We start from the raw sequence: 23,149 nt of genomic DNA on the forward strand, positions 1-23,149 counted from the left end.
TAATAACATGTACATTAACAGACCACAGGAGAAACAAGCCACTACACAATGCCCAGAAAACATAAAATAAATATTATTTATTCTGTACAAACCTTTAGAATGAATAATAGTAGGAGAACTCTGAAAAAAGCCTCCAAGTTTTTGTAGTGTTCCATCCTTTTTTCTAGCTGACCTTTTGCTTGATGTAGATTCTTGCTTTCTTAGAGGGTATTCTTTTCTAGACATCTGTGTAGTAGACATCTGAACAGAAATACAAGACCAATATGTAAGCTGAAGTCTGACTTACCTTCAAATTTAATTCCATTTTATTTTATTTCAATGTTATTTTTAAGCTGACATTTTGAGCTTCGCTACTGACACCACCTCTGTCTACATTGCTCGCTGCGTGCGTATCTCATTCTATATCCAGAAAAAGTTGTCAATGTTTCGGGTATTTCAGGGCATGGGTGATATCTGAAAACAGTTTCTTTAAACATCGATTCCAAGTCGTAGCGAATTTCTTTACACAAACTGTTTAATTATAAATAAAACATAAGGAAACTGATAGGAAAAAATACAGTACCCACCCTCCGAACTTGCCCAGGATAGTACTGCAGCTTAAAGACATTTTTATAATTGTTGTGCATTTAAGTGACATGCATTTAACTAAACCTTAGTTTTACTTCAAGAGCATCACCTACAACAGCACTTATTAAAACACTCAAACTTGACTTTCCTGATATTCAACATGCAACAACATCCTTTCCTCCAAATCATTATACAATACAGCCAGTACACACTTGGCAAACAGACTTACTCTCTCTCCTTGGTTAGCTTATGTTTTCTTCCTCTTAAATTCTATAAGTGTTTAAGAAACCTTATCTATATACTTGAGTGAGGTAAGATATTGTTGAGTAAGAATGTTCGCTCCTTTCACATATCCAGGAAGTTACAGATATGCATTACAGAAAACACCAAACTATCTTCAAAAATAGAAAAAAACAAACCATTTTCTTGTTGCTTGTAGAAGGTGAGCTAAAAGCCATAACAGATTTTGCATTTTTCTTGTTCTCACTTTTCACAAAATCCTACGGAAATAAATACATAAGTTTTAACTTTCTTCCAGAAATAATTATTTATGTCAAATAAACAGCCACTGCTTAAACTTAAATGCTATGGCTAACAGTAGGGAGGTATTTGCTAATATTGGATAGTGGTAACTATTCAAATGCTAAATAAACTTTAAGGGAACTAGAAATACCTGTAGGTAAACCATTTTGCCATTTGAAATTCTCTTCTCTCGATTATTTCCTATACATCCAATATTGAGGTATTTAACAAGCGAACATGTAAGTTGAAAGTAACTCAATAAATCTAAGTATAAATTCAGGTTTATGGTGACAATGATAAAAACAGATTGTTACTAACAGCTTAACAATAGAATTAAGACATCTCTCTACATAAACTTTTCTTTGAAGATCCATGTGAAGCAAAACTGCACATTGACAAATCCATTGAAGATACAGTTGGATACTTTAGACTAAAATAGAAAGCCAATGTATGCGAAGTATAAGAAGCTGATTTGTGTGTACAGCTTTCTAGAGAAGAAATGCAATGGATTTCAGATAACTAAATCCTCTTTTCCCTTTTCTGATGCTGTTAGAGGTCAGCATGGCTATTAGTTTTGTTCAGTTAAAGATTGGACTCTGTACAAGGTTCAATTTTGTTCATTTCTAAAAAAAATACTTTAAGGTGAACAAACAGTCATTTTACCATCAACAGTTTCCAATTTGTCCCTAGCTTTAGTGTTGACAATATGCTTTTCAGTTCTGAGGAATTTAAAAACCATTACTAGTTTGAGACACCATTAAAGTTACTGAACAGTTTACTAATCTGTTTGGCACATGTAATGCAAAAATAAATATTTAAGAGTAATATTCAGATGAATAAAACAGCAATAAAATAAGTTAGCATTACATAACTAAACTTAAAAAAGTTTGGTAACTAAGTGTTATCCGATGAAGGTATGGACCAATACACTATGAAAGGATTTAAGTGAATTGTTATAGTAGCCTTGAAAAGGTGGATAAGTACATTAGATGAAATATATTCATCTGCAGATAAGGTTCAGCAGTTTTTCCAGTGCCTTCAGAAGGTTGGTTATTTTTTACTTCTAGTTTTCCATCTGTTTGATAAATATTACTCCTGAAGGAAATTGGTTTAAGATGCAAAAATTTTAAATCCACTCTGGACATTATCCCAGAATAAAGCATGAATTCCAGATAATTTAACTTACACAGCTTTTAACAGTTATTTTTGCAATCCAGGTTGTTGTTTTTTTTTTTTTTTTTTTGCAAAATACATAAGTGGATTTATGGAAATACCATTGAACACTAAATCACTGATGTGATTATTCCCCTTAACTACTTAACTGAGATAAAGCTATCATTTGGTAATGCTTGAATAAGAGATGCTAGAAAAGCAAATGTTTCACTCTACAGCTGGGACAAGCTCACTCACTTGAAAGACATCAGACATTAGCCAAGTCATATCCTTCTTATAACCTGTCAACTGCGTAAGTCCTTACCGATTCAAATAAGGCCCCTAAGTAGCATTACAGGTACAAAACCCTAAGACCAGACTGTGGTATTTAGGTAGCCTTGAGATAGCTGTGTTGGTGCTAATGCCGGTGAAAGGTACGCTGGTAACATGCAGTGAACAACGTATACCATCCTCAACTGCAGTGGAGTCTCAGGCTCACATATAAACATCACAGCACATTAAGAAGGCTGCAGCATATAACCTAGCCCAACTGAATGAATTGAAGATGAATTAAAGTCTACAGAAAACAGCGAAGTTAGGTGCTGGTGCAGTTCTGTGCAGCCCCTCATATGATGGAAAAAAAAAGAAGGAGGTGGCCTTGGAGCTCTGAAATGCATTGATTAAGCTTAATTTGTAATTGAGTATTAGGAGAGAATTGATACCAACAGTTGCCTAAGCCAAAACTAGCAATTCTGTAGAATTGGTCTGCAATCCCACAAAGGAGAGCTGGAGACAGAGCAAATGGTACCGGCACGGAGAGTGCAGTGTAAAAGGCAAAGAGGAAACGCAAAGCAGGGACATGGGGCAGAGTCTGGATAAATTGAAGTCTGTGGCCTTATTCAACAGAGACCGGAGATCCACCACTCATGTATATTCAAACTTCTTTCACACCCTACACCCCCCAATATATTAAGGTATTTGTAGACCTCAGTAATCTCAATAAGAATCAGATAAAGTTCTAACAAAATATCACAGTAATACATTGAAAAACTACACAACATTTTGTTAGTTGGTCTAGGTCATACCTCATCCATCTCATCACTCTTCCTTTTCCTTCTTGTTTTGAGCATTTTAACTGTCACAGGTGAGGCGCTGCCCTGATGCTTTACCTCTACCTTATTTGGTTGCAGAGGTGTGAACTGGATTTCCATCTCTGGTTTTGGGAACCGACTAGTTCTTCCATTTTCTGTGGACACTTCAGAAGAGTCAAGGACAGTTTCTGAATGCTCCTGCGATGTATAGAAATTTTAAGGAAACAAGTTTTTAAGTAATTATGAGATTAAAAAAATTATAATGCAGTCCCCCTGGAAAAGGATATGTAAAGTAAGCATTCAATCAGTTTTCCAGATGTTAGTTTACAGAATTTTTATGATAGAAGAACTCTACTCCAATTATAACTGGAATTTAACCCTTATTTTCTAGGGGGTCTTTTTTTTTCCCCCAGTTATAGATTGAAATAAAAACTTAAGTTTTCCTTGCTGAATTCAGCTTGATACTTTCCAGGTCATTTTCCCCAAGGGCACAAACAACTGGGTTGTTTATGCAGCTAGCAGCAGCAGAATTGACATGATCATCTTCATCTCAATTCTGCTGCTTAGGAACTAGGCAGGTACAAGAGCTTTAGGCAGAAAAATTGAATTTTTCTCTAGCCTATCTTTAGAGAGTTTGCCCTTCTCCTTCAACACTATGGAAGTTAATTATGTGAATAACAAGGTCCAGCTGGCAAGCTGCAAGCCAAATTCAATCTGCAAGAGACTTATCACTTTTTTCTTCCCTGGAGAAAGCCCAGGCATTCAGACAGCAACGTTGTCAACAAGCTGAAGATTTTCTCTCATACCACCTCACAGCCAAACAGCAAGAACCACACAGTGGGGGTGGGACAGAAAGGTCAATTTTTACTTCTTCCCCAGCAGGACTTACTGTCCACCATCTACCCAACCCTGTTTTTCTCAGCAAGAAAGCCAGAGCTGTGGTCTCCCTGACTCTTCTTCCTCTGTGGCAGGAATTCAGCTGGTGACTAGAGTACCAAAGGGAATTCAGCAGCTGTCTGAATGAAACATGGAAGATAGGCTGCTGGGGGCACAGCAGAGGATAGAGAAATGACAGATGGCTGCTACTACTGCTGCTAGTAGGGTCCCAAACAGACTAGCTGCTGTTATTTCTTATACCGGTTCACTCTGACGGGCACCTTCCTCCTCACAAAAAATGATCAAAGCTCAGGGAAAGCCAAAAGTTAGTAAGACTCTTCAACAGGCTCTGCCAGAATTCTGAAGGGGGGTATCACCACCATTGCATTTCCAAGAATGAGTTGGTTAATAATAATGTTTTTCTTTATATAACTGCTACTTTATGAAAGTTAACAATCAAAGATTTGCATAGGGTTGGTTAGTATCCTCAGCTAACATGGCTTTATAAGTATTTTTCCAGGTGGCTTATCTAATCAGCCACTTTATAATGAAAGTTTTCAAAAGCACACAGATAAAATTCACCACCAAGTTATGTTTCTGCAGCTTTTGTTGCTACCAAAAAGCTCTCAAATCAGGCGATCTGATCATGTCAAAAGGTATCTGCAGAATAACTTTAGAATTGTTCAGACATGACACTGTTTCCTACCCATTTTTTTTATTTATCAGATCCATACAACTATAAAACTTTGCGATTTAAAGTTTCATACCAACCTCAGTTTCACTTAATGAAGAAGCACTGGTGGAATCACTCTCTTTAACTTCATGTCTTATTGGAATACTTTCTCCAGCTATTGGATTAGTCTCGCTTTGTTTCTTCATAAACTGTAAATATTTAGAATGAATAAAGATTATCCTATATAACAAACCTTAAAAAACCCACTGAGTTTTCTAAAGTTATATTATAAAATCTCAAGCACAGACACCTAGTGAGCACCTAGACTAAAAGACAGCACAAGTCTGGGAAGCTGGTAGCAGCTATTCATGATGTGATTGTAAGATGTGAGCTGCTGGGTCTCATCAACAGTCCATCTTTTTCAATATTCTGTCTCTGAAAGTGGAAGGGAGATTCTATCTAGGGGTGTGCGATCCTGGTCACCTTGTCATCTATTGCCTTCATACTCTCACAGCATTCTCAATGACTGTGTCAACACCAGTTGGCTTTTCTCCTCATTCATAACAAGTGAATGTCCATGAATAACCCATCATGGGAACAAGAAGAGTAAAGCCAGTTAGGTCAATTCAAACAAACAGAATGAGACTGATGTGAGCACTGCTGTTGGGAACAACTATTTCACAGGAAAGCTAATGAATGGAACAAAACAGAAGCTACTTCTGAAGCTGTATAGCTAGCCTTTTCCTCATGCCACATAAACAAGAAAACTGCATCTGAAGATCTTCCAATAGTAATAATAGCACCAGCCACAAACGTTTAATCATGCTGGTCATGCTGTTTGCTTGGACACATGGGGATAATCAACGGGGAAATCTAACAGCCCTGTTTTTTTCTTTCAAGACAGACCAATGTGATAGAGCTTGCAAATTTCATTATCTGGATACTAGAATTATATCAGCAAGACTAGTAGAGAATGCATGATAAGCTACACAAGCTTTTCTTTTGGGAAGATGGGAGCTTTTAAAAGTATATTTAACAGTTCATTTTGAAATTCCTGCTCTAACTGAAATTCCTGAAATTACAACTTTTGGGATATTCCTAGTATCTCAAATATATACTGAGAAAAGAACAGAACAACAATTACTACAATTATTTTCTCCAAATATAACAAACATTGTTAGTATGTACTAATCATACCTCTCTGTTTACAGAGGAATCCCCTTTATCTTGTCTTTCTTCATGTAAAGGTACTTCTGGTAAAAACTGAAGGCTTTCATGGTTAATGCATTTTTTCAATTCCTTTATGAAGTCTTCTTTATCAGCCAACTGTTTTTTTAGTTCTAGCACAGTTTCATTATCCTAATAAACATAGTAAAAATTGCAAAATTACAGGATTGGCAAAAGGAATTAACATATACATGAGCAAAACTGCAATTACTCAATAGCATCAATTTTAGAACTGTAGGCTAGAACAGTGAACTATCCAACAAAAACCACAATAGTTTAAATTATTTGTGTGGCCACTATTGGAAGTAAAGAAGTCATATAGTCTGGAAAGATGTAATACAATTTTTATTTTATTTTGCTCTACTTATGTGCTTCAGTCATCTTCCTTAAGGTATAAGAAGCTCAGCTTTCTATTTTTTCCATTAAGTCCTTGTTGCTGTGAAACAGTCAGCAGTTGTGGTAGTTTTGTTATGAGCATGTGCACCCAGAGAGACTGAATTCAAACATCCACAGAGGAGTAACTAATTCAGTCTTCTGTTTAGCTTTTGAAGTCCTATGCTTCTAATTAGATTAGCTATCCTGGTTAAGAGCTGGACACAAATTTAAAAAAGTAACTTGAGAAATCATTCCTTCTCTGCCTCCGTAGTTTTCTTTCAGCTTTCCTAATTTCTTTCATCTCATGCCATTCTACATGCTAGATCAGAAAAGCACTCGAAGAAAGAAACAGAGAAAACTATTTCCTACCAAGTGTTCAGCCTAGCCTGGGACAAAGTGCTACAAGCTACAGGAAAAAGTCAGTTTAAGATTTCTAGTCCAACCTTGCAAACAAAGGATCAAGTTAACTTGTGCATTTATTTGCACTACTAAATATTTTGAAACTTTAGCCATTGACACAAATTCAGTTTGAAAAGAACATAAAGCCAGCCTTATTTTAAGCTGGCTGCAAATATTAATATGACAGTGTTTAAGAACAAAAATACAGCCAAAATGCAAAGAACAGTGTTTTGCAGAACGTATGGGAAGCAATTCACAAGGTAAGAAATAAAAAGCTGACCTTTCCCGAATCCTTTAGGACAGACTGTTTCAGTTCTGCTATTTCTTTATCTTTTTGTATGGTCTTAGAAGCCAAAGTCTTGAGCTGTACTTCCAAAGCTTCTACTAATTTATCTCTCTCTTCACGCCACTTTTGAAGATTGCTGTCCTTTTCCACCAGCTGTGCAGCAAGTCTTTCCTAAATGGAGAAAAAATTTAAAATGAACACTACTACAACTCACTATCTGAACTGTTCTGACAGTTTGGCTTCATATAGTTAGCGCTATTTTATGGCCTTAGCAAACTGGAGAGCCCTTTTACATCTTAAAAAGGGCATGCAGAACTACAAATGTACTGTATACAAATACACAAAAGCAAACCATGCTTCAATTTGACAGTCTATATTATTCTCCTTGTGAAGAAGGATTGTTTCCCAAAGAACCTCAACTTCTGTTTGTTCAAGCGATTATTAACAAGCATCAGGAAAAGTAAGAGTGATAGTAATACTAAGCTCCTCACGTTCTGTGCTGGTTGCAGGTCCACAAAGTCAATGCTAACTACTTCTAGATAGCAAATATAGTTTTGTAGACTGTACAGATTCATACAGTTTCACGTGCTGAAGAAGTTACAGTCATGACAAGAGGCTAGTGAGCATGCAAAGTAGCCATCTTTTTATAAAGTATCAGCCACTATTTTGAAAGCTATATGGGAGCAAAAGCACTGGCATTTTGACCACGTATTTTTACTTTATATCTGGAGAGAAGCTTTTTTCTCGCCATCTTCTGATTATTTTTTCTTCTTCCTTCTAAGGCCTTATAGGCTTCTATTTTTATAGAAGAGCCAAGAAACAAATTCTGTTATTCAAAGTATGTTTTCTTAGCTTTATTAAACAGTAATTCATTTTCAGTTGTAGGTCCCGTATTGATGGCTTACGCTATATACTAAGCTTTTTTTTTTTTTTTTTTTTTTTTTATTCTGTGACCCTCCTCTTCTTCCCTTTTCCATATCGAGAAGATCTCATCTGGGCTTTGCGTCATGTAAGAAAGTGAGTGGACTTTGACAAATGTCACCTACTCTCAAGTGCTGATACTGCTAGTATCAGACATGAAATTTGTTCTGCACTACAGACTTACACTAGAGGACTGTGCCAAGACCTCATCACTTACAATTTCTGCTTGCTGCTTTATGTGACGCTCTCTGTCCTCAGCAAATTTTTTCATTTCTCTGTTGCGATGGCTCTCAGCTTCTTTTACTTGATCTATGAGTCCTTTTTTTTCTTCCATCCACTTTTTTCTGTCAGTTTGATATTTTGCCTCATTTTCCTATTTTTTAAAAAAAATTGAAATGAAGTCATAAGAAATTAAGCAAAACCAAAAAGTCTTAAAAGCCACATTACCATTAAATAGACTCGTTTCAAAAAGATAAATACTAACAGTTTTACTCCAGCATATTCTCAAATGCTGGCATTAGATATTCATCACTTTTCTATTGGGAAAGAAAATTAACAATTTTCAGCATTTCTTATTCAGAAAGAAGCGACTTCATAGAACATTTTTTTCCTTTAAAAATGCTCTGAGTAAATCACGAGCACTATAAAAGTTACACCAAAAGTAGTACTAAGGAGACCCTTTTAATTTACAGGCATCTAATGTTTCATGCCACCTTACAGGAATATTAGAAGCAAGTTTTCTAATGTTAAGATTGAAAGGCAAAGAATGCAGTACAATTTAAATGGTAGGAGTAGATGATGAGTACCTAAGAACATCCAATCCACAGCAACCTTGCCTTTTTTTGCTTTTAAATCACAATCAAATCTGTTATCCTTCTCTTATGTAAGACAAACCACCTGAGAAACTGCTTGGAAAAAAGTCTGTGTGATCTAAATAGCTTATTTAGTTAATCAAAGCAATTGACAGGAAACAGGTTTGACAAAAACTATCATCTGAAGTTTATGATTTGCTTCGAGTTCGTATTTCCTTCTTGCATATGATGTACAAATCGATTAAGTAAGTACTTGGCTTACATTGTGTAGATCTGGTATAAAATGGAGCAACGAGTGTTCAACTTTCTCTTCTGTTTGAAGGATAGCATTGGTTTTATGTATTAGAAACAATTTTTTTTTCAGGAGGAAAGAAAAAAGTGCAGAACCATTGCACTAATAGAATAAATGCAACTTGTTGTATAATCACTTTGGAAATTCCAGTGAGAGCCTATTTCTTTTTATCAATAAAGGAAGCCAGATTGGTTAAGACAACTGTTCAGGGGAAGGCAGCAACAGAAGCACTGTCCACTGTAGCATAATGTAGGGAAAGTTGTACTCCTTATCATATGATTATGAAAAAAAAGCTAGTCTCCTAGAAGGTACAGCTTTAAAACTAAGTATGGATTAAGTAACTTTATTTTACCTTCAGTTCTTTCTGCAGCTTTATTAATTCCTTATCATTTCCATTTATGTCTCTCTCTTCATTTCTGGTCATCTTTTGCTGCCAGTCAGTATTGCTCTGGTTATTCAGCTGCATGTATTTCTGCTTCCATGTTTCCAATTCTAGTTGGTACACAAAATGAGGTTACATGGTGTGTAGTTTCAAATTTGTATTTGACCACATTAACATCTACCTGCTAGAGTCACTTGGGTTTATCAGCTACTAACACAAAGAAATAACAGAAGCCTTTAACTATTAGAAATTTGTTATGTACTACAGAAAATTAATACCTGAATAACAGTCAAATGGAAAATAGAAGTGGCTACTGCAACATTTATAAAACAACGTTGCCTCCCTGCTCCCTTTCCCTGGAGAGATTACCTGAAACTAATCTGCTGTTTTCTTCTAATTTGGCTTCAAGCACTTGTTCTTGTTCAATCTGAGTCTGCTCTTGTTCTTCTAACGTCATCCGCATATCTTCAATTATTTTTTCTTTTGCACTGAGTTCTGAAGGTTTGAAAATAAATTTACAGATAACCCCCTACTACTTCCCATGTTTTTTTCTAAAAGAGCCTTCAATACAAAGTAGTTTCCCCCCCATGATCAAAAGATCTATTAGAAAGAAATAGAGCATCTCTATTCAAATATTTATATACAAATACATAAAAAAAGCTTAAGAAAGTCTTACTAAATAGAGTTAAATCTCTTATCTAAATTTAAGATAAATAAGAATATTGACTGTATTATGAGAAAGCCATGGTTCAACTACTCTAAGTTCATCAAGCCTACAGAATCTACTGTTGTAGAATTTCACATTTCAGTGTGTGATTTTTGTTAAAGGTTATTTATTTTGGCAAATAAATACCAGATTAAAAAAGTACAGCATATCTACACTTTCTCAAGGACTTGTTTCTTATTCTAATTCTGTTTCTTTGCTTTCAAATACACTTGATAATAGTGATGCAACAAAAATTAATTGCTGACTGTAAAACTTTAACATTCGGCTTAGAGTTTCTCAAATCATGTCTCACAATACAAATACGTAAGACTTGTCAAGGTAGTTAATAGCATGACAGCTCATTACATTGACATTCCACACCCAAAAAACAGAAAAGTAGTGGCTTTTCCTGACCTTTACGTGTGTTCTCATACTGTCTGGAGACTTCTTCCAGCTTCTCATTACTCAACTGCTCCTAAATATCACATTGAAAGCAAGTTAAAAAGAAGTGTTGAAAGAAAAACATACACACTAGAAATCAGTAGCAGTCTAGAAAGCTTTTCATTCTGAGCTTTAATGAGTAGAACTTTTAAGACAGTCTAAAATAAAGAGTTTTTTCCATACAGCGTAAAGGAGCATTCAAGCTGATAAAAAAGGTTTAGAGAATGACATCTCGACTAATATAAATAGACATCACAAAATAGAATCAGGGTATTACATATGTATTTACTAAGCTGATTGCTGTATTTTAAAAAATTACCAATGCTCTGCAATAACTTTTTAAACACTTTCCATCTATTATGTCTAGTTTCAGCTGGCTACTTTCATTTTACCTCCAGTTCTGCAAGCTTTTTCCTGTTGCTTAGAAAACGTATCATTAACAGACTAGTTAAAAAATTAAGAGCAAAAAAAAAAAACCTTTTTAAGTTGCTGGATAGCACGCTGTTTGATATCTAGTTCTTCACCAAACTGTTTTTTAATTTTTTCAAGTTCATTAACTTTGTTCCTCAGGAATTTCTCTTCGGAACGCATTGTGGACACCTGCAATGGAGGTAGAATGCAGAGACAACAAACAAAGCTGACAATTAGTTACAAACTTCTTTACAATCTAAGCTACCTAAATATCTAAATACTTTAATTAAAAAGTCAAATTATTGCGAGAATATTAACATCTTAACTAAATTTCAAGGTCTGGATGTGCATTATACTGTACATTCTTCCTAACACACGATTTTCATCATTGATTACAGTACGTTTGGCAGGAAAAACAAAATTCAAATGGCATAATCTAACTCCAAATTTGGTTGTCTACTTGTAAAAAGAACAATTTCCTGACGTGATTTCATCCACCCCTTACTCTTTGTCAAATAAAGAAGGATTAACCACCAAACTCTGAGCAGTAGAAGGTCAGCAAACATAAGGCTACAGGAAAGACACTAATACATTTTTAAGCCTTAATTTTCAATCCCAGACTCTTCCAATCTTTTGTACTAAATTCTTGCAATAACTTAATCAGGTTCTAAGAAACCCTATCACTTCATAACTAAATACTACCAATTAATATTACTACAAGTTACTAATAGAAAAAATAAATTAAAAAGAAGCCTTGAAGTTAGTGCTTTCTTCTTCTGGTATATACTGCTTTCATCATTTTCCACAAGTCTGAAGGTTGAGGCTTTGAAGTTAGTACAAATACCAGTGTAAGACATTATAATACCTATAACAGTAAAGTATCTCACCATAATCAAATCAGCCGTCCTTTTCCCACAAGCCTTTTTCAAGGTTACTAATAAAGTTTACTTCTCCTTCCTCCCCCCATTACCTATATTAAACCACATTTTGGCATCTCATCTTCTCTATAGCTTCAATAGAAAGATTAACAATTCACATCTACTCTAGCTGTATAACTTAAAATAGCCTTAACATGAAACACAACCTTCATAGTTGGAGATTTGAGAGAAACGTGTTTTAAATAACAAAACTAAGAATAAACTTGCAGAAGAAACATCCTGACTATGACTACAAACCTCTTTTTGTACTTGCTGAATTTGTTTCTTGGCATCAGAAAATTTCTCTTTCAAATCTTCATATTCTTCCTCTTTCCTCTGCAATTCTTTTTTCAAACTCTGTACAAGGGCAGAACTCTCAGAAAGATCTTTATTTAGCCTGATGTTAGAAATAAAAAGACATAAGTAACGTTACTATTACACATCTCAAAGAAACAACATTTACAGGTTAATTCAAGCTCTGATTGTTGGTTTCTATCAATAAATAGTATCTCAGATCTATCAAGACCAATGACAAACTCTATACTATTACTTTCAGATTTCAGCTTTTCCTAAGGTCTTGAAGCAACAAGCTACTCAAATTCAGTTCTGATGAATATACAACATAGAACTATTATAAATCTCCAATTTATTCTGTTACCCTGCATGTTCCTGTTTCCCCCTTAATTTCAAGGTAGTAAAATATCGTAGAGTAGTAGCTTAGTAAATGATATCGATAACGTGAAAGTGTTATGTTAAAGCAAATCAATGTTCACAAAAGGTGGTTTTTAACTCCGACTCATTCTCAAAGGGCTATGAGTTATCTCACTATTTACTTACAGTTCTATGGATTGTGTTTTCTCATTTTCATATTTCTCCTTTTCCCAAAGAGAGTGTTTCATCTTCTCCAAGCTGTTTGTCAACTGCACAACTTCTTCCTTCAAATTTGCTTCTTTATTATTTAACTCTTTCATTTTTCGGTCTGAATTAGCACATTTCTCTTGCAGAGATACTGTATCAGCTTCTAGATTTAAAATAATAGATTCTTTTTCTTTAAGCATTTCTTCTAACTTTATCACGCTGTCTTCTTTTGTTCTAAAAGCCTCTAAGAGGCATTCAAGCTCTCTTATTTTTACTTTGTAACTGTTAACTTCCTCCTCATATTGTGCAATTATTCTGTGATCTTCTGCAGCCTGTTTTTCAAAATCTTGAGTTTTCTTTTGGATTTGCTCTTGTAACTGATCCATAAGATCTTTTTGCTTTATGGACTGACTATATTGTTCTGTAATCTCACTTAATTTTACTTTTAGTTGATTATTACAGTTTTCAGTGTCCTCAAGCCCCTTCTTTAAGTTTTCAACTTCTTGAACTAGTTCTTTGATCTGCTGACTTTTCTGTGAGGAAGCCTTAATAATATTTTTGCATTCTTCCCAAATGCTTTCAACATTGTAGTGAAAGGAGCTCTCCCATCTTGGATCTGCTGTAGAAGCGGTTTGGGACTGCATATACATAGGACTAATTTGAGATGTCTCTGATTCATCTTTTTTATAATCTAAGGAATCCTTTAGATCAACTAAATCAATATCCATAGCATGAGACTCTAAGTGAGACTTACATAACTTATCTACTTTGGACTGTATTGTTTTTATTTGTGACACTTTATCAATTATATTTTGTTTGGCATCTTCTACTTCCTTATTTAGTTGAATAATCTTTTCTTCTTTCTCCTTATTTATAGTCTTCTGTTTATCCAATTCAGAAACAATTTGCTGATAGTCAGTTCGATACTGCTGAAGCTCTTCACTCAACGCATTTGCCCTTTCTTCAGAGTGGGAGAGCTTAAGTTGCAAGTTTGTTACCTGCTCACTGAACTCTTCTTTTTCATTTTTTTCTCTTCTGCATTGTTCTTCAAGTGCAGCTAACTGACTCTCCAAGGTTTCAGCTCTTTCCTTCAGTGCTAGCATTTCCACACGTTTGTCAGAACTATTTTGGTTCACGTGTTCAGTTCTTTTTTGCTCTATAGTGAGATCTTCCCCACTCTCCTTCACAGCTCCTAAAAATGAATACAACTCAGGTTGGTTAAAATCAATAAGTTATTAGAAATACCAAGTAGTAATTGTTATGTGAAAAATGGTCACAATATGAAAATTATACCCTCACATCAGATGGCATTTTGAAGTCTCAAAGTAATTAAAGCCCTCTGAATAGCTTAACATACAATAGGTGCCTCCGACTTCTAAGTAGTTTGCAGCAAAAGGCCCTCAACCTGAAAGAGCTCTTTGGCTTAGCTCTGTTCAAACCTTCCACTCTAACACTAGTAGAGAATCTATCTAGTTTTTAAAAAACATACTAATACTCATGAGCTAGATAATTTATAGCTCTATCAAGTTTCCACATTCACTGGTTCAACAATACCTTCAAATACAGTTAATCACCCAAACTATATTTAGAAGAAAAAATGTATTGTTTTTTTTTCTGAAAAGTTTCATTCATACTCGAAGTCCCCTTACTTTAAAAAGGAAGCTAAAATCCAGCACAAGTTTATCACTCAGTGTTTCTGTCCTTCCTCTCTTTTTTCAGTTGGCCTCTAAGCCAAATGTAAGAATCACCACTTCTGCCTCTGCCCACACCTACAGCATTGCACATAAAGTTCTCCCAGGAAGAGATAAATTTCCAAACTCAAATTCCATAAATATTTTGTTAGCTTGAGACTGATTTTTCCGTAAGTAATGAGCAATTAACTAAAATCACATGCATTTTCTCTCTATCAAAAGGGACTCCAGCTGCATTTCATGAGTGCTTAAGAATCCAGCCGCCTGTTCAGTGACACGCATGCTGTGGTTTAGTACAAAAAAGCCTGACCATCTCTAAGGTTGAGGTTATGACAACTATGTATTCTAGGGAGATACTGTTGTTTCCTGTGAGCACTGCAACTACCACAGGGTGGAATTGGACAGCCACATCACATAGCATCACATGCACTGCATGGAAGCAGCCTCTGAACTGATCCAACAACTCTGACAGACAGCCCGCAACTGATTTAACAAAAAGTCATGCTGAAGCATAGGTGTTTGCCATCTCAGTCCAGGTTTACTTTTGATTGTTTTTAGAGTGATCAAATTCTACAGAACATTTTCTTCCTGCTGCTGTCTTCTAATTAGACCTATCAAATGCTCCTGCTAGATCTGACACAACGACAGCAGTACTTTAGCTTGTAAAACCATGCTTCTAAGTTCTACAAGACTAAAAGTTTTGGGTTAAGAGATAGTTTTCCTCTGAAAGCCCAGTTGCGCAGGCAGGCCCAAGAAAATATATCAAACAAAATACTACATATTCCTCATATTAGACAGGAGTTTTACATACTTCACTGAAGGGGAAAGGAGCTGAGGTACTATAAGGTACTTTGTTATCTCAGGCATCAAGAGAAAAATTGAAGAGCTTATAGCCCAACAACTATAGCAAGAAGAATATAGCCATTCACAAGAGGAACTAGAAGCAATTGAGATGCTTTGTGCTGAAAAGCACAATCATGCAGTAAAGCAAGACAAATATTACTGCAAGAAGATAGCGTGACATTCAGTCCAGAATCTTCTTATGTGGGAAGTACTAAAAGCGCTGTCCCAAAACATGGAAGGGAAGACCTAAAGGCCAAAGGAATGTACAAGAACTTCAAGCCAAGATAACCTACCATCTCTCAAAACAAGTTTTACTCATGCCACTAGTATGGCAAAATCCTAAGAAACAGCCAACACAATGTATTTGTGCTCTTTGTTCTATTGTGCCAAGTATATTTAACAAGAATGGTTAAAAATATATGTTAAAAAATTTCACCATTAGGGAACATCTAACAGCTCAGTTTTGAAGTCAGACACTTACACACCTATAAATAAGAGAAATACCTAACATGACTGAATAGCCTTTATTTCTCTACAGAAAAATCTCAACGCCGAAACTGTCAGTCCTCAGTTTTAATTTTTTGTTGTTGTTGTTTTGAGAGAGTGTTTTAGTCATTATAACAAACTGACTACTATCTAGTATATCAAGGAGTCTACATCAGCTTCGTCAACTGCCCCCACCCCCTCCTGTAACCCTGATATACGTGGTACCTTCAAGTGGTCACGTTAGGATCCGATATTCACTCCAAACAAAGATGGTAGAGAAATCAGAGATGTGTTTTGTGTACCAAGCCATCTTCTGACAGAGACAGAATTTCTTCCTTCAGTAAGGCTTCAGATACTTGACAATTGTTCGATTAAATTGTAAAAACAGCATAAAAGCTCTACTGGGTCACATATACCATTTGTCCACCCAGACGAGTATTTTACCTCCCTTGGCTACTGTTGGCAAGCCTAGTCTCTTCCTCCAGACCTTTCCTTGCACAAAACAGTTGGCAATGTTGTTCCAATACTAAACAACACACCTCTGCTTAACCCTTTATGAACCTGTTGGCTGTTATTTTGTCTAATCACTCCTAGAACCTGTTGAGAATTACTTGCTTCTCCTACCTCCTAGTGCAGCATCCTCATCCAAACAAGGCCTAGATTTTCTTCCTCAAACTTATTTTGCAAGAGGAAAGCAAGAAAGGAAGGCAAGAAAAAAAGGGTCAAAAGGAAGTGTCAAAGGGAAGTTTGATTCCCTTTTTGCATATGGCTTCCATAATTCTAGGAAAACTGAAGCCCAACTGCGTCCAGAAGTTAAATGCAAAATGGTATCTGTAAGCTCTGCCTGCACAAATCAGGCCCGTATAGCTCCATCTTGTTGATTAACAAACTTCAATGAGGCTGATAGAAATAAGAAGTGGTACCCTGGCAAACTTGCAAACAAAGTAAAGAAAGCAAGAGGACTGGAATTGCAAATGTAAGAGCTGTGCAAAAACAGGCTAGCTATGGACTTAAAATAGTTACTTCTATTCAGATGGAAATCTTTTCTTCTTTGCCAGCACTATCACCTTGACCGGTGCTGGTGTGTTCACAGCACACACGCCGAATTAAACATTGTCTCACAGCACATATTGTATGACTAAGCAATTAATAAGTCATTGACAGCTTTGATGCTTGTTCTGAAAAGTTTTGAAGCACTTGAGCAGGTGATGTTACTCTCCCAGAAGAATAGCAAAAGTGGAAGCAAGGTTAATATGAAAACAATCCTGAAGATTAGAATTACTACTGAATCTGGGAGTTTATCAGCAGATGAGGAAAAAGCAACAGAGAAGAAGCAGGCTAAAAAACTAACTTTTATTTTAAGCGTTTAAGAGTGAACAGTATAAGACCTGCAAACAAGCGTTTACATAACAGTTACTTCCATTTACATTTTAGCACAGATTTTCTCCTCATACCACAAAGTTTACGCTTCGCAACTTTTGGCTTCTGTTCTGGAATAGGAATCAAGTTTTTTTGAAAGACACCTTGTCCTGTGATGGTAGAAATTGTACCTTTCTTTGTAGGTGGCTCTTCTTCCACAGTAGGCTCATTTTCTAAACAACGCTTTCTTCCCACTTCCAATACAGTTTCCTCACATTCCTTTAACTGACCGCTTTCAGTTACTTTGTTAGAGCTCTCTTCTGCCATTTTTCTTTTAATGCTAGATACAGTCTTGTCCTGCATTAAAATAAAATCAGTTACATTGAAGTTTTTACAAAATGAGCACTTAAGTCTTAGTACATTTTTTAAATATATTTGCATACAAAAGATATCTGGGTAAGATGTTCCTCTGACAACCCCCATAGAAACCAGTTACATATCTTAAAACAAGAGCAAGTATGCCTTCAGATACCAAGAGCACAATGCTTTCAACAATACAGAAGGCAGAGCAAGAGCTCGGGAAACTGCAAAATGTGAGATTCACATACAATCAATGACTTTACCACCTGAAAAAGAATTTCCGATGTACAGAGTTTATATAATTGCCAATTTGTTCAAAGGACAAATGATCAGCTCTTATGACACTGAAGTGATGAACTTGTATTTCGGTACAGTTTGGAGTTTTAATCAACTTCAAAGCCACAGATCATTTTTATCATGACAGACAATGCAATTTGAAAGCCTAGTCAGTTCTGTCGTTCATACTTTAGACCAGGTATTTAACGGAGTTAAGATGAGCTAAAGTTTCTTTACTTACAAGATGACACAAACAGTAAGCCATGCTGGCACTGCCGAGGACTTACTACTCATCTTCAGTACTTCAAGAAAAAAAATCTTCCTAATAGTGTTAAGGCTTGTGGCCATGTTTTAAGTGTCATGCCACACAGTCTCATAGAAACACTGGATAGAATTGGAACCTTGCTCTTGGAAGAAATAGTAATAATAGGTAGCAGTCATCGCGACTCTCACTCAGCTTTAATACTATAGGTAGCAGTCATCACTACTGTCATTCAGCTTTAATACTATAGAAGAGCTAAATTGCAGTGAGGAGGAGATAGGCAAAGACTAAGCAAAGTCAAAGCCTTAATTTTTCAGGGGGAAGAGAAACTGATTGAATGCTGACAAAGTAAACTCCATTTAAAGTGTTCTCAGAACTACTTAAGGCTACTGAGCATCAGGTTCAAAAAAGCAACTGCATGTTTTCTCTTTTTATTTTTAAATCTACACACACGGCCCAGGTACCCTTTAGGTATTCAGTAGCTAGCAGTACATTAGCTAGTAGCAAGTTTATTAATCACAACAAAAGCATAGATACCCTGGTTATCCACTTGTACATACTGTTGCTCTTCCTTTGAAAGTGGATGTGTGGGGTAATGGTTGTTGGGCCACACTGATATTTGTTTCTAATTCACACAGTTGGTCTTTGTATTATTAACCTCGAACTTCAATTAAATTTGAACTCTTCCTGTGGGAGACCTCCTCTCAGTCCTCCATTTCATTCGGGTAAAAGTACAGACAGTGACACAATCTATGTGTTCCCACTGCCTAAACCCTCCCAGTGTGAGCTGCTTCTTTAGAGGGCCTACTCAGTCTCATGAACAGTCCTCCAGTAACTTCAGTTCCACGCTTCTGAAGTCTCATCTTTCATATTTCAACCCCAACACACACACTTTCCACTTGGTATTGCTTGAAATGGAAACAAGTGTGTTGAGACTGAACCTAAAAGTTCTACTTACAGAAAATTAGTTTTCCAAAACAGATAAATCCATGGCAAGCATAGATCTAGATTTTTTTTTTAAATAAAAGAAAATTGAGATATGTAAAACTTACATAGTCTTTTACAGTTTCTTCTAAATGGGATATTAAATCTTGTAGCCTGGTAATAACATCATCCTTTTGCCCCACAATGTCCATTAGCTCTTGAATCCTTGTATTCTGGGTATTCATTTTCTTGGAAATATGAAACAGTAGTTCAGTCATCAGTTTCTAATGTAGTATTAAGTAATTGAATTACACAATGCATTTTAAAGCAAGTTCAGATAAACTAAGCTCAAGCGAAAGAGCTAGAAACATACTGAAAAAGACATTTTAAGCTACCAGAATAAGAACAAATAGCACAAGATTTTCTTGATAAAGTTACCTCAGTTGCTTTTTTAAGTTGCTCAGCAGACTCATCCAATTTAGTCATCTGCATTTCAAGGTCTGTAACATACAGAGAAGCTTGCATCATATAAACAGCCATTGTATTGTTTACTCACTAGTCCATTTTTCTAGATACTCTTGTACCTAAGTAGCTTTTGAATAAATTGATTCGTTTTCATGTTAACTTCTCATAGAACACATTTCAAAAGTTGCCTAGATTTCTTGGAGAAGGATAATGGAGTCTTGCAACCCATATTAAGCATAAGTCATATCAAGAGAACATTGAAATCATTGTTGCGAGTATCCTTTATGAATGTTCCACAAGGTACCTGAAAACACTGCCTCAACAAGATGTAAAGTGTAGGGATTACAATATAATCATCAGTAACATTGACATTTTACCCCACACTTCAGAAAGCTTAAAACTGTTTGTTGCAGACTTGTCTTAAAAATAAAATAAAATGGAACCACCAAGATTTGTGTGTTGTTCAACCTGAATACGCACAGAACAGGTTACCACTTCTGGTATGCAACGTGGTTCCCAAAACTAGAGCTCCCCTCCTCCCCGCCCCCAGTTTCTGCTCAATTAATTATTTCCATTTCACCTTGGTTAACTATATCTTTCTTCTGCCTTCCATATCAATTATACCTAACTCACCCCTGTTCTTCTGTGTCAGCTCTTCTTCAGCTTTGGTTAGTTCAGTGGTTTTCTTTGTCAATTCTTCTTTGGTATTTGTTAGTTCAGTGGTAATTTTTCCCAGTTGCTTTTCAAGCCAACCTACAGCTTCCTGTGGGTCCTCTAGGGACACAATGTATTGATGTGCTGCTTCTGCCTGCTTTTTAATATCAATGACATCATTCTGCAGAGAATCAATAATGCCCTCAAGATCAATGCAGGTGCCTGGCACTATGCTGGCTCCATCCTGAAAGACAATTCACATCCATTAAAAATTGGTAAATAATTACACAATAGCCATTATTTCTAGAAAATGAGTGTAGAACACCATTATGAATTCAACTATATAAAAACAATTTTAGTTCCAGCTTCAAACACATCTTGTGAGTTCATATGCAACTTGATTGCCAGTCCTCGTCTTCCTCCACATACAAGCCTATTATCAAGTAACCTATTATCAAGTAACAGCTACTCTATTTCCATAGCATCTAATGACCCACCATTACATTCCCTTTCATACATCTACAGATAACTTGCATCCAAGTTTAACATACAAGCTAAGACTTCTGAACGTGTACTTAAGCCTCAGCAACTATTCTTGTACCTATATTTCATTTAACATCTTGCTGAGGATACAGCTTTACAACACGCAGTTCCTTGAAACAATCCTCCTGTCTAATCCCGATAAGGGATACCACCCCCTAACAAGTAATTAGTAAAAACGAAAATGTTTCAGGGGAAAAAGTGAATAAAAAATACCAGAGGTCCACCCTGCTCACTGCAAGACAGATCCTTTAATTCCTCTTCTTCATCAGGGTTTTTAATATAACCATTTACAAGTTCCTTGAAGATTTCCAGACGCTTTTCAGAATTTTCTTCGAGCCGTTCACGTTCATGAGAAAGACACTCTCTGTAGTAGAGAAGAAAGTCAGCCAAAAGATAGCCAATCTGAGCTGTTATTAGTATAGCTTCCTGTAAACAAAGATGTTTCTCCTTTATTTTGTCACAACAGAATAATACACAGAATACTACTCTTACACTAAAAGAGAAGTGTATTTCCCCCACTCCCCAAGATTTGCTGGGGGGGGTGGAATTGGGACATGGCAGCAGACAGGGCAAGGAGGGATTGCAACAGATGCAAGTGTATCCTAGAAGCATTTTTTCTAGGTTTCTTAAGCCGGAACACTTGTTTTGAATATCACCAAGGACTCCAGAGATACAGATTCCCACCTCCCCCCAACCTTTCACACAGTGTATTTTTCCTGAACTCGTAGTCCAAACAGAAACGGATATATTAACAGGTAAGAGTAACAGAGCAAGCCTAGCAGAAGAGTACAGTCTATTATGGCCAAGGGTCAGATTTTAAGAAATAAGTGTATTTGCTTTCTTTTTTTTTAAGCAATAGTTCTAAGTCAAATTAAAAGCTAACTTACTTGAAATCTATTTCCCGCTCAGCGAAGTATTGGGAAAATTCTTGTATCACTTCTTCACGAATTTTTAGCTCCAGCAGTAGCTTATTCTTCTTTTCAGTAATAAGTTTGTTCTTCAAGTCTTCTATAAGACTCAGCAGTGCCTAGAATTACAATTAGCATTAAGTTTTTCATAAAGTAATGGCTTCCCCAGAAGTGAGATTTTTTCCCCCATTCCTCAAACACTAAAACACCACTTCGCTCTGTTTGAAAAAAGTTCTTCCAGTTTTTATTAACTTATTCATAAATAAGAGCATTCACAATTAGATGAAATATAAAATTCTGTGCTAGTACCAAACAGATAAGTTTGCACAGAAAAGACATTTGTGAGGAACTTTAAGTCCTGCAAAATTAAGCTTTTTTAGCTCTTGTATTCCAAATACCCGTTTTTGGTTGAGATCAACAAAACCTCCATAAAACAGACTCTAGTCTGTTCCCTCCTCTCTTTTATCTGGAAGTGACTTTCCAAAGAAGCACTGTCCCAAAACAGACTAAAGTCTCCTTTTTAAAAAAAAAAAAAAAGAGGTTTTCTGTTCACAAAATGTAAGGGAAAGGTCTTCTCTGTTGCTAGAACACAAGTAATCCTTGACACATACTGACCAGAGGTTACACAAAGCCAATAAAAGCAAACCTGCATGTCTCATAGCTCAATGTGTATTTAGACACATTTCATGCAGCTTTGCTACACTAGATGACAAGTCTGAGTAATCCCGCTTTTAGTTCTTAACACTGGATTTATGGAAGAATAAGGTGATCAGAAGGAATAGGAGAGAGATAGGGGAAACCAGAATACATTGTTTCAAGACTCAGTGCTACACTAATTCTTAAAATAGTCCTGGTACATACTGTATATTCTTCTTTTCCAATAAGGACTTGATTTTCGTCATGTTTCTGCTCTTCTTCTTCTCTTGCCATACTATGATGTTCCTCCATCTCATCATTATCATCTTCAATCACATCTTCTAAGCTCCGGTCCCATAGAACAGTAGCTCTTTTCCTCGGGATAGGCATTTTAGCATCACTAAGCAGTGATGATTCTCTTGCCAATTTCTGGCCAAATGACTGATCATGGGGAAGAATAGATGTGTCCATGACTAAAACCTACCCAGGAAATAAAGAACAAAACAATCAGTATTTCTTAAACCTTTACTGGCACTTCCAGGAGACACCTGCTGCAGTTTCCTATAGCTTTCTACAGGCACAGTACTCCCTTGGTCTACGCTCTGTTCAGAGTCACCACTTAAACCAGTTTTCAGCTGAAGTACAAAGGAATCACTTCAGAGTCCGACCTTTCTTTTGAACCCAGGAACACCAAGTTTCACTAGCTGGAAGACATACAAGAGTTGCCACTCATGCAGCAGATTTCTACATTTTCGAGTTTCCAGTTGCATTAAATGCAATTGAATGTCATCCTACAAATTCTGTCTTGCACAACTGTATCATCCTTACAGTCTG

General features: G+C 36.1%; 1 protein-coding gene across 1 annotated transcript in view; it reads right to left on the reverse strand.

Annotated features, from left to right (window-relative positions):
* KIF20B (kinesin family member 20B) overlaps positions 1-23,149 on the reverse strand; it is a 39,362-nt gene that overhangs the window by 3,000 nt on the left and 13,213 nt on the right. Inside the window, exons 13-32 of the mRNA XM_035567414.2 lie at positions 22,541-22,795; positions 21,659-21,798; positions 20,985-21,135; positions 20,208-20,472; positions 19,548-19,609; positions 19,238-19,357; positions 17,479-17,644; positions 12,888-14,100; positions 12,309-12,447; positions 11,200-11,322; positions 10,696-10,756; positions 9,945-10,070; positions 9,546-9,685; positions 8,307-8,462; positions 7,163-7,339; positions 6,079-6,240; positions 4,980-5,090; positions 3,327-3,530; positions 987-1,067; positions 93-240 (exon numbers count right to left, since the gene is read on the reverse strand). Of these exons, the coding sequence (XP_035423307.1) occupies positions 93-240; positions 987-1,067; positions 3,327-3,530; positions 4,980-5,090; positions 6,079-6,240; positions 7,163-7,339; positions 8,307-8,462; positions 9,546-9,685; positions 9,945-10,070; positions 10,696-10,756; positions 11,200-11,322; positions 12,309-12,447; positions 12,888-14,100; positions 17,479-17,644; positions 19,238-19,357; positions 19,548-19,609; positions 20,208-20,472; positions 20,985-21,135; positions 21,659-21,798; positions 22,541-22,795 (4,000 nt within the window). The remainder of the gene's footprint in view (positions 1-92; positions 241-986; positions 1,068-3,326; positions 3,531-4,979; positions 5,091-6,078; positions 6,241-7,162; positions 7,340-8,306; positions 8,463-9,545; positions 9,686-9,944; positions 10,071-10,695; positions 10,757-11,199; positions 11,323-12,308; positions 12,448-12,887; positions 14,101-17,478; positions 17,645-19,237; positions 19,358-19,547; positions 19,610-20,207; positions 20,473-20,984; positions 21,136-21,658; positions 21,799-22,540; positions 22,796-23,149) is intronic.

The sequence above is a fragment of the Cygnus atratus genome, chromosome 7, assembly GCF_013377495.2.
Source record: "Cygnus atratus isolate AKBS03 ecotype Queensland, Australia chromosome 7, CAtr_DNAZoo_HiC_assembly, whole genome shotgun sequence".
NCBI lineage: Eukaryota > Metazoa > Chordata > Aves > Anseriformes > Anatidae > Cygnus > Cygnus atratus.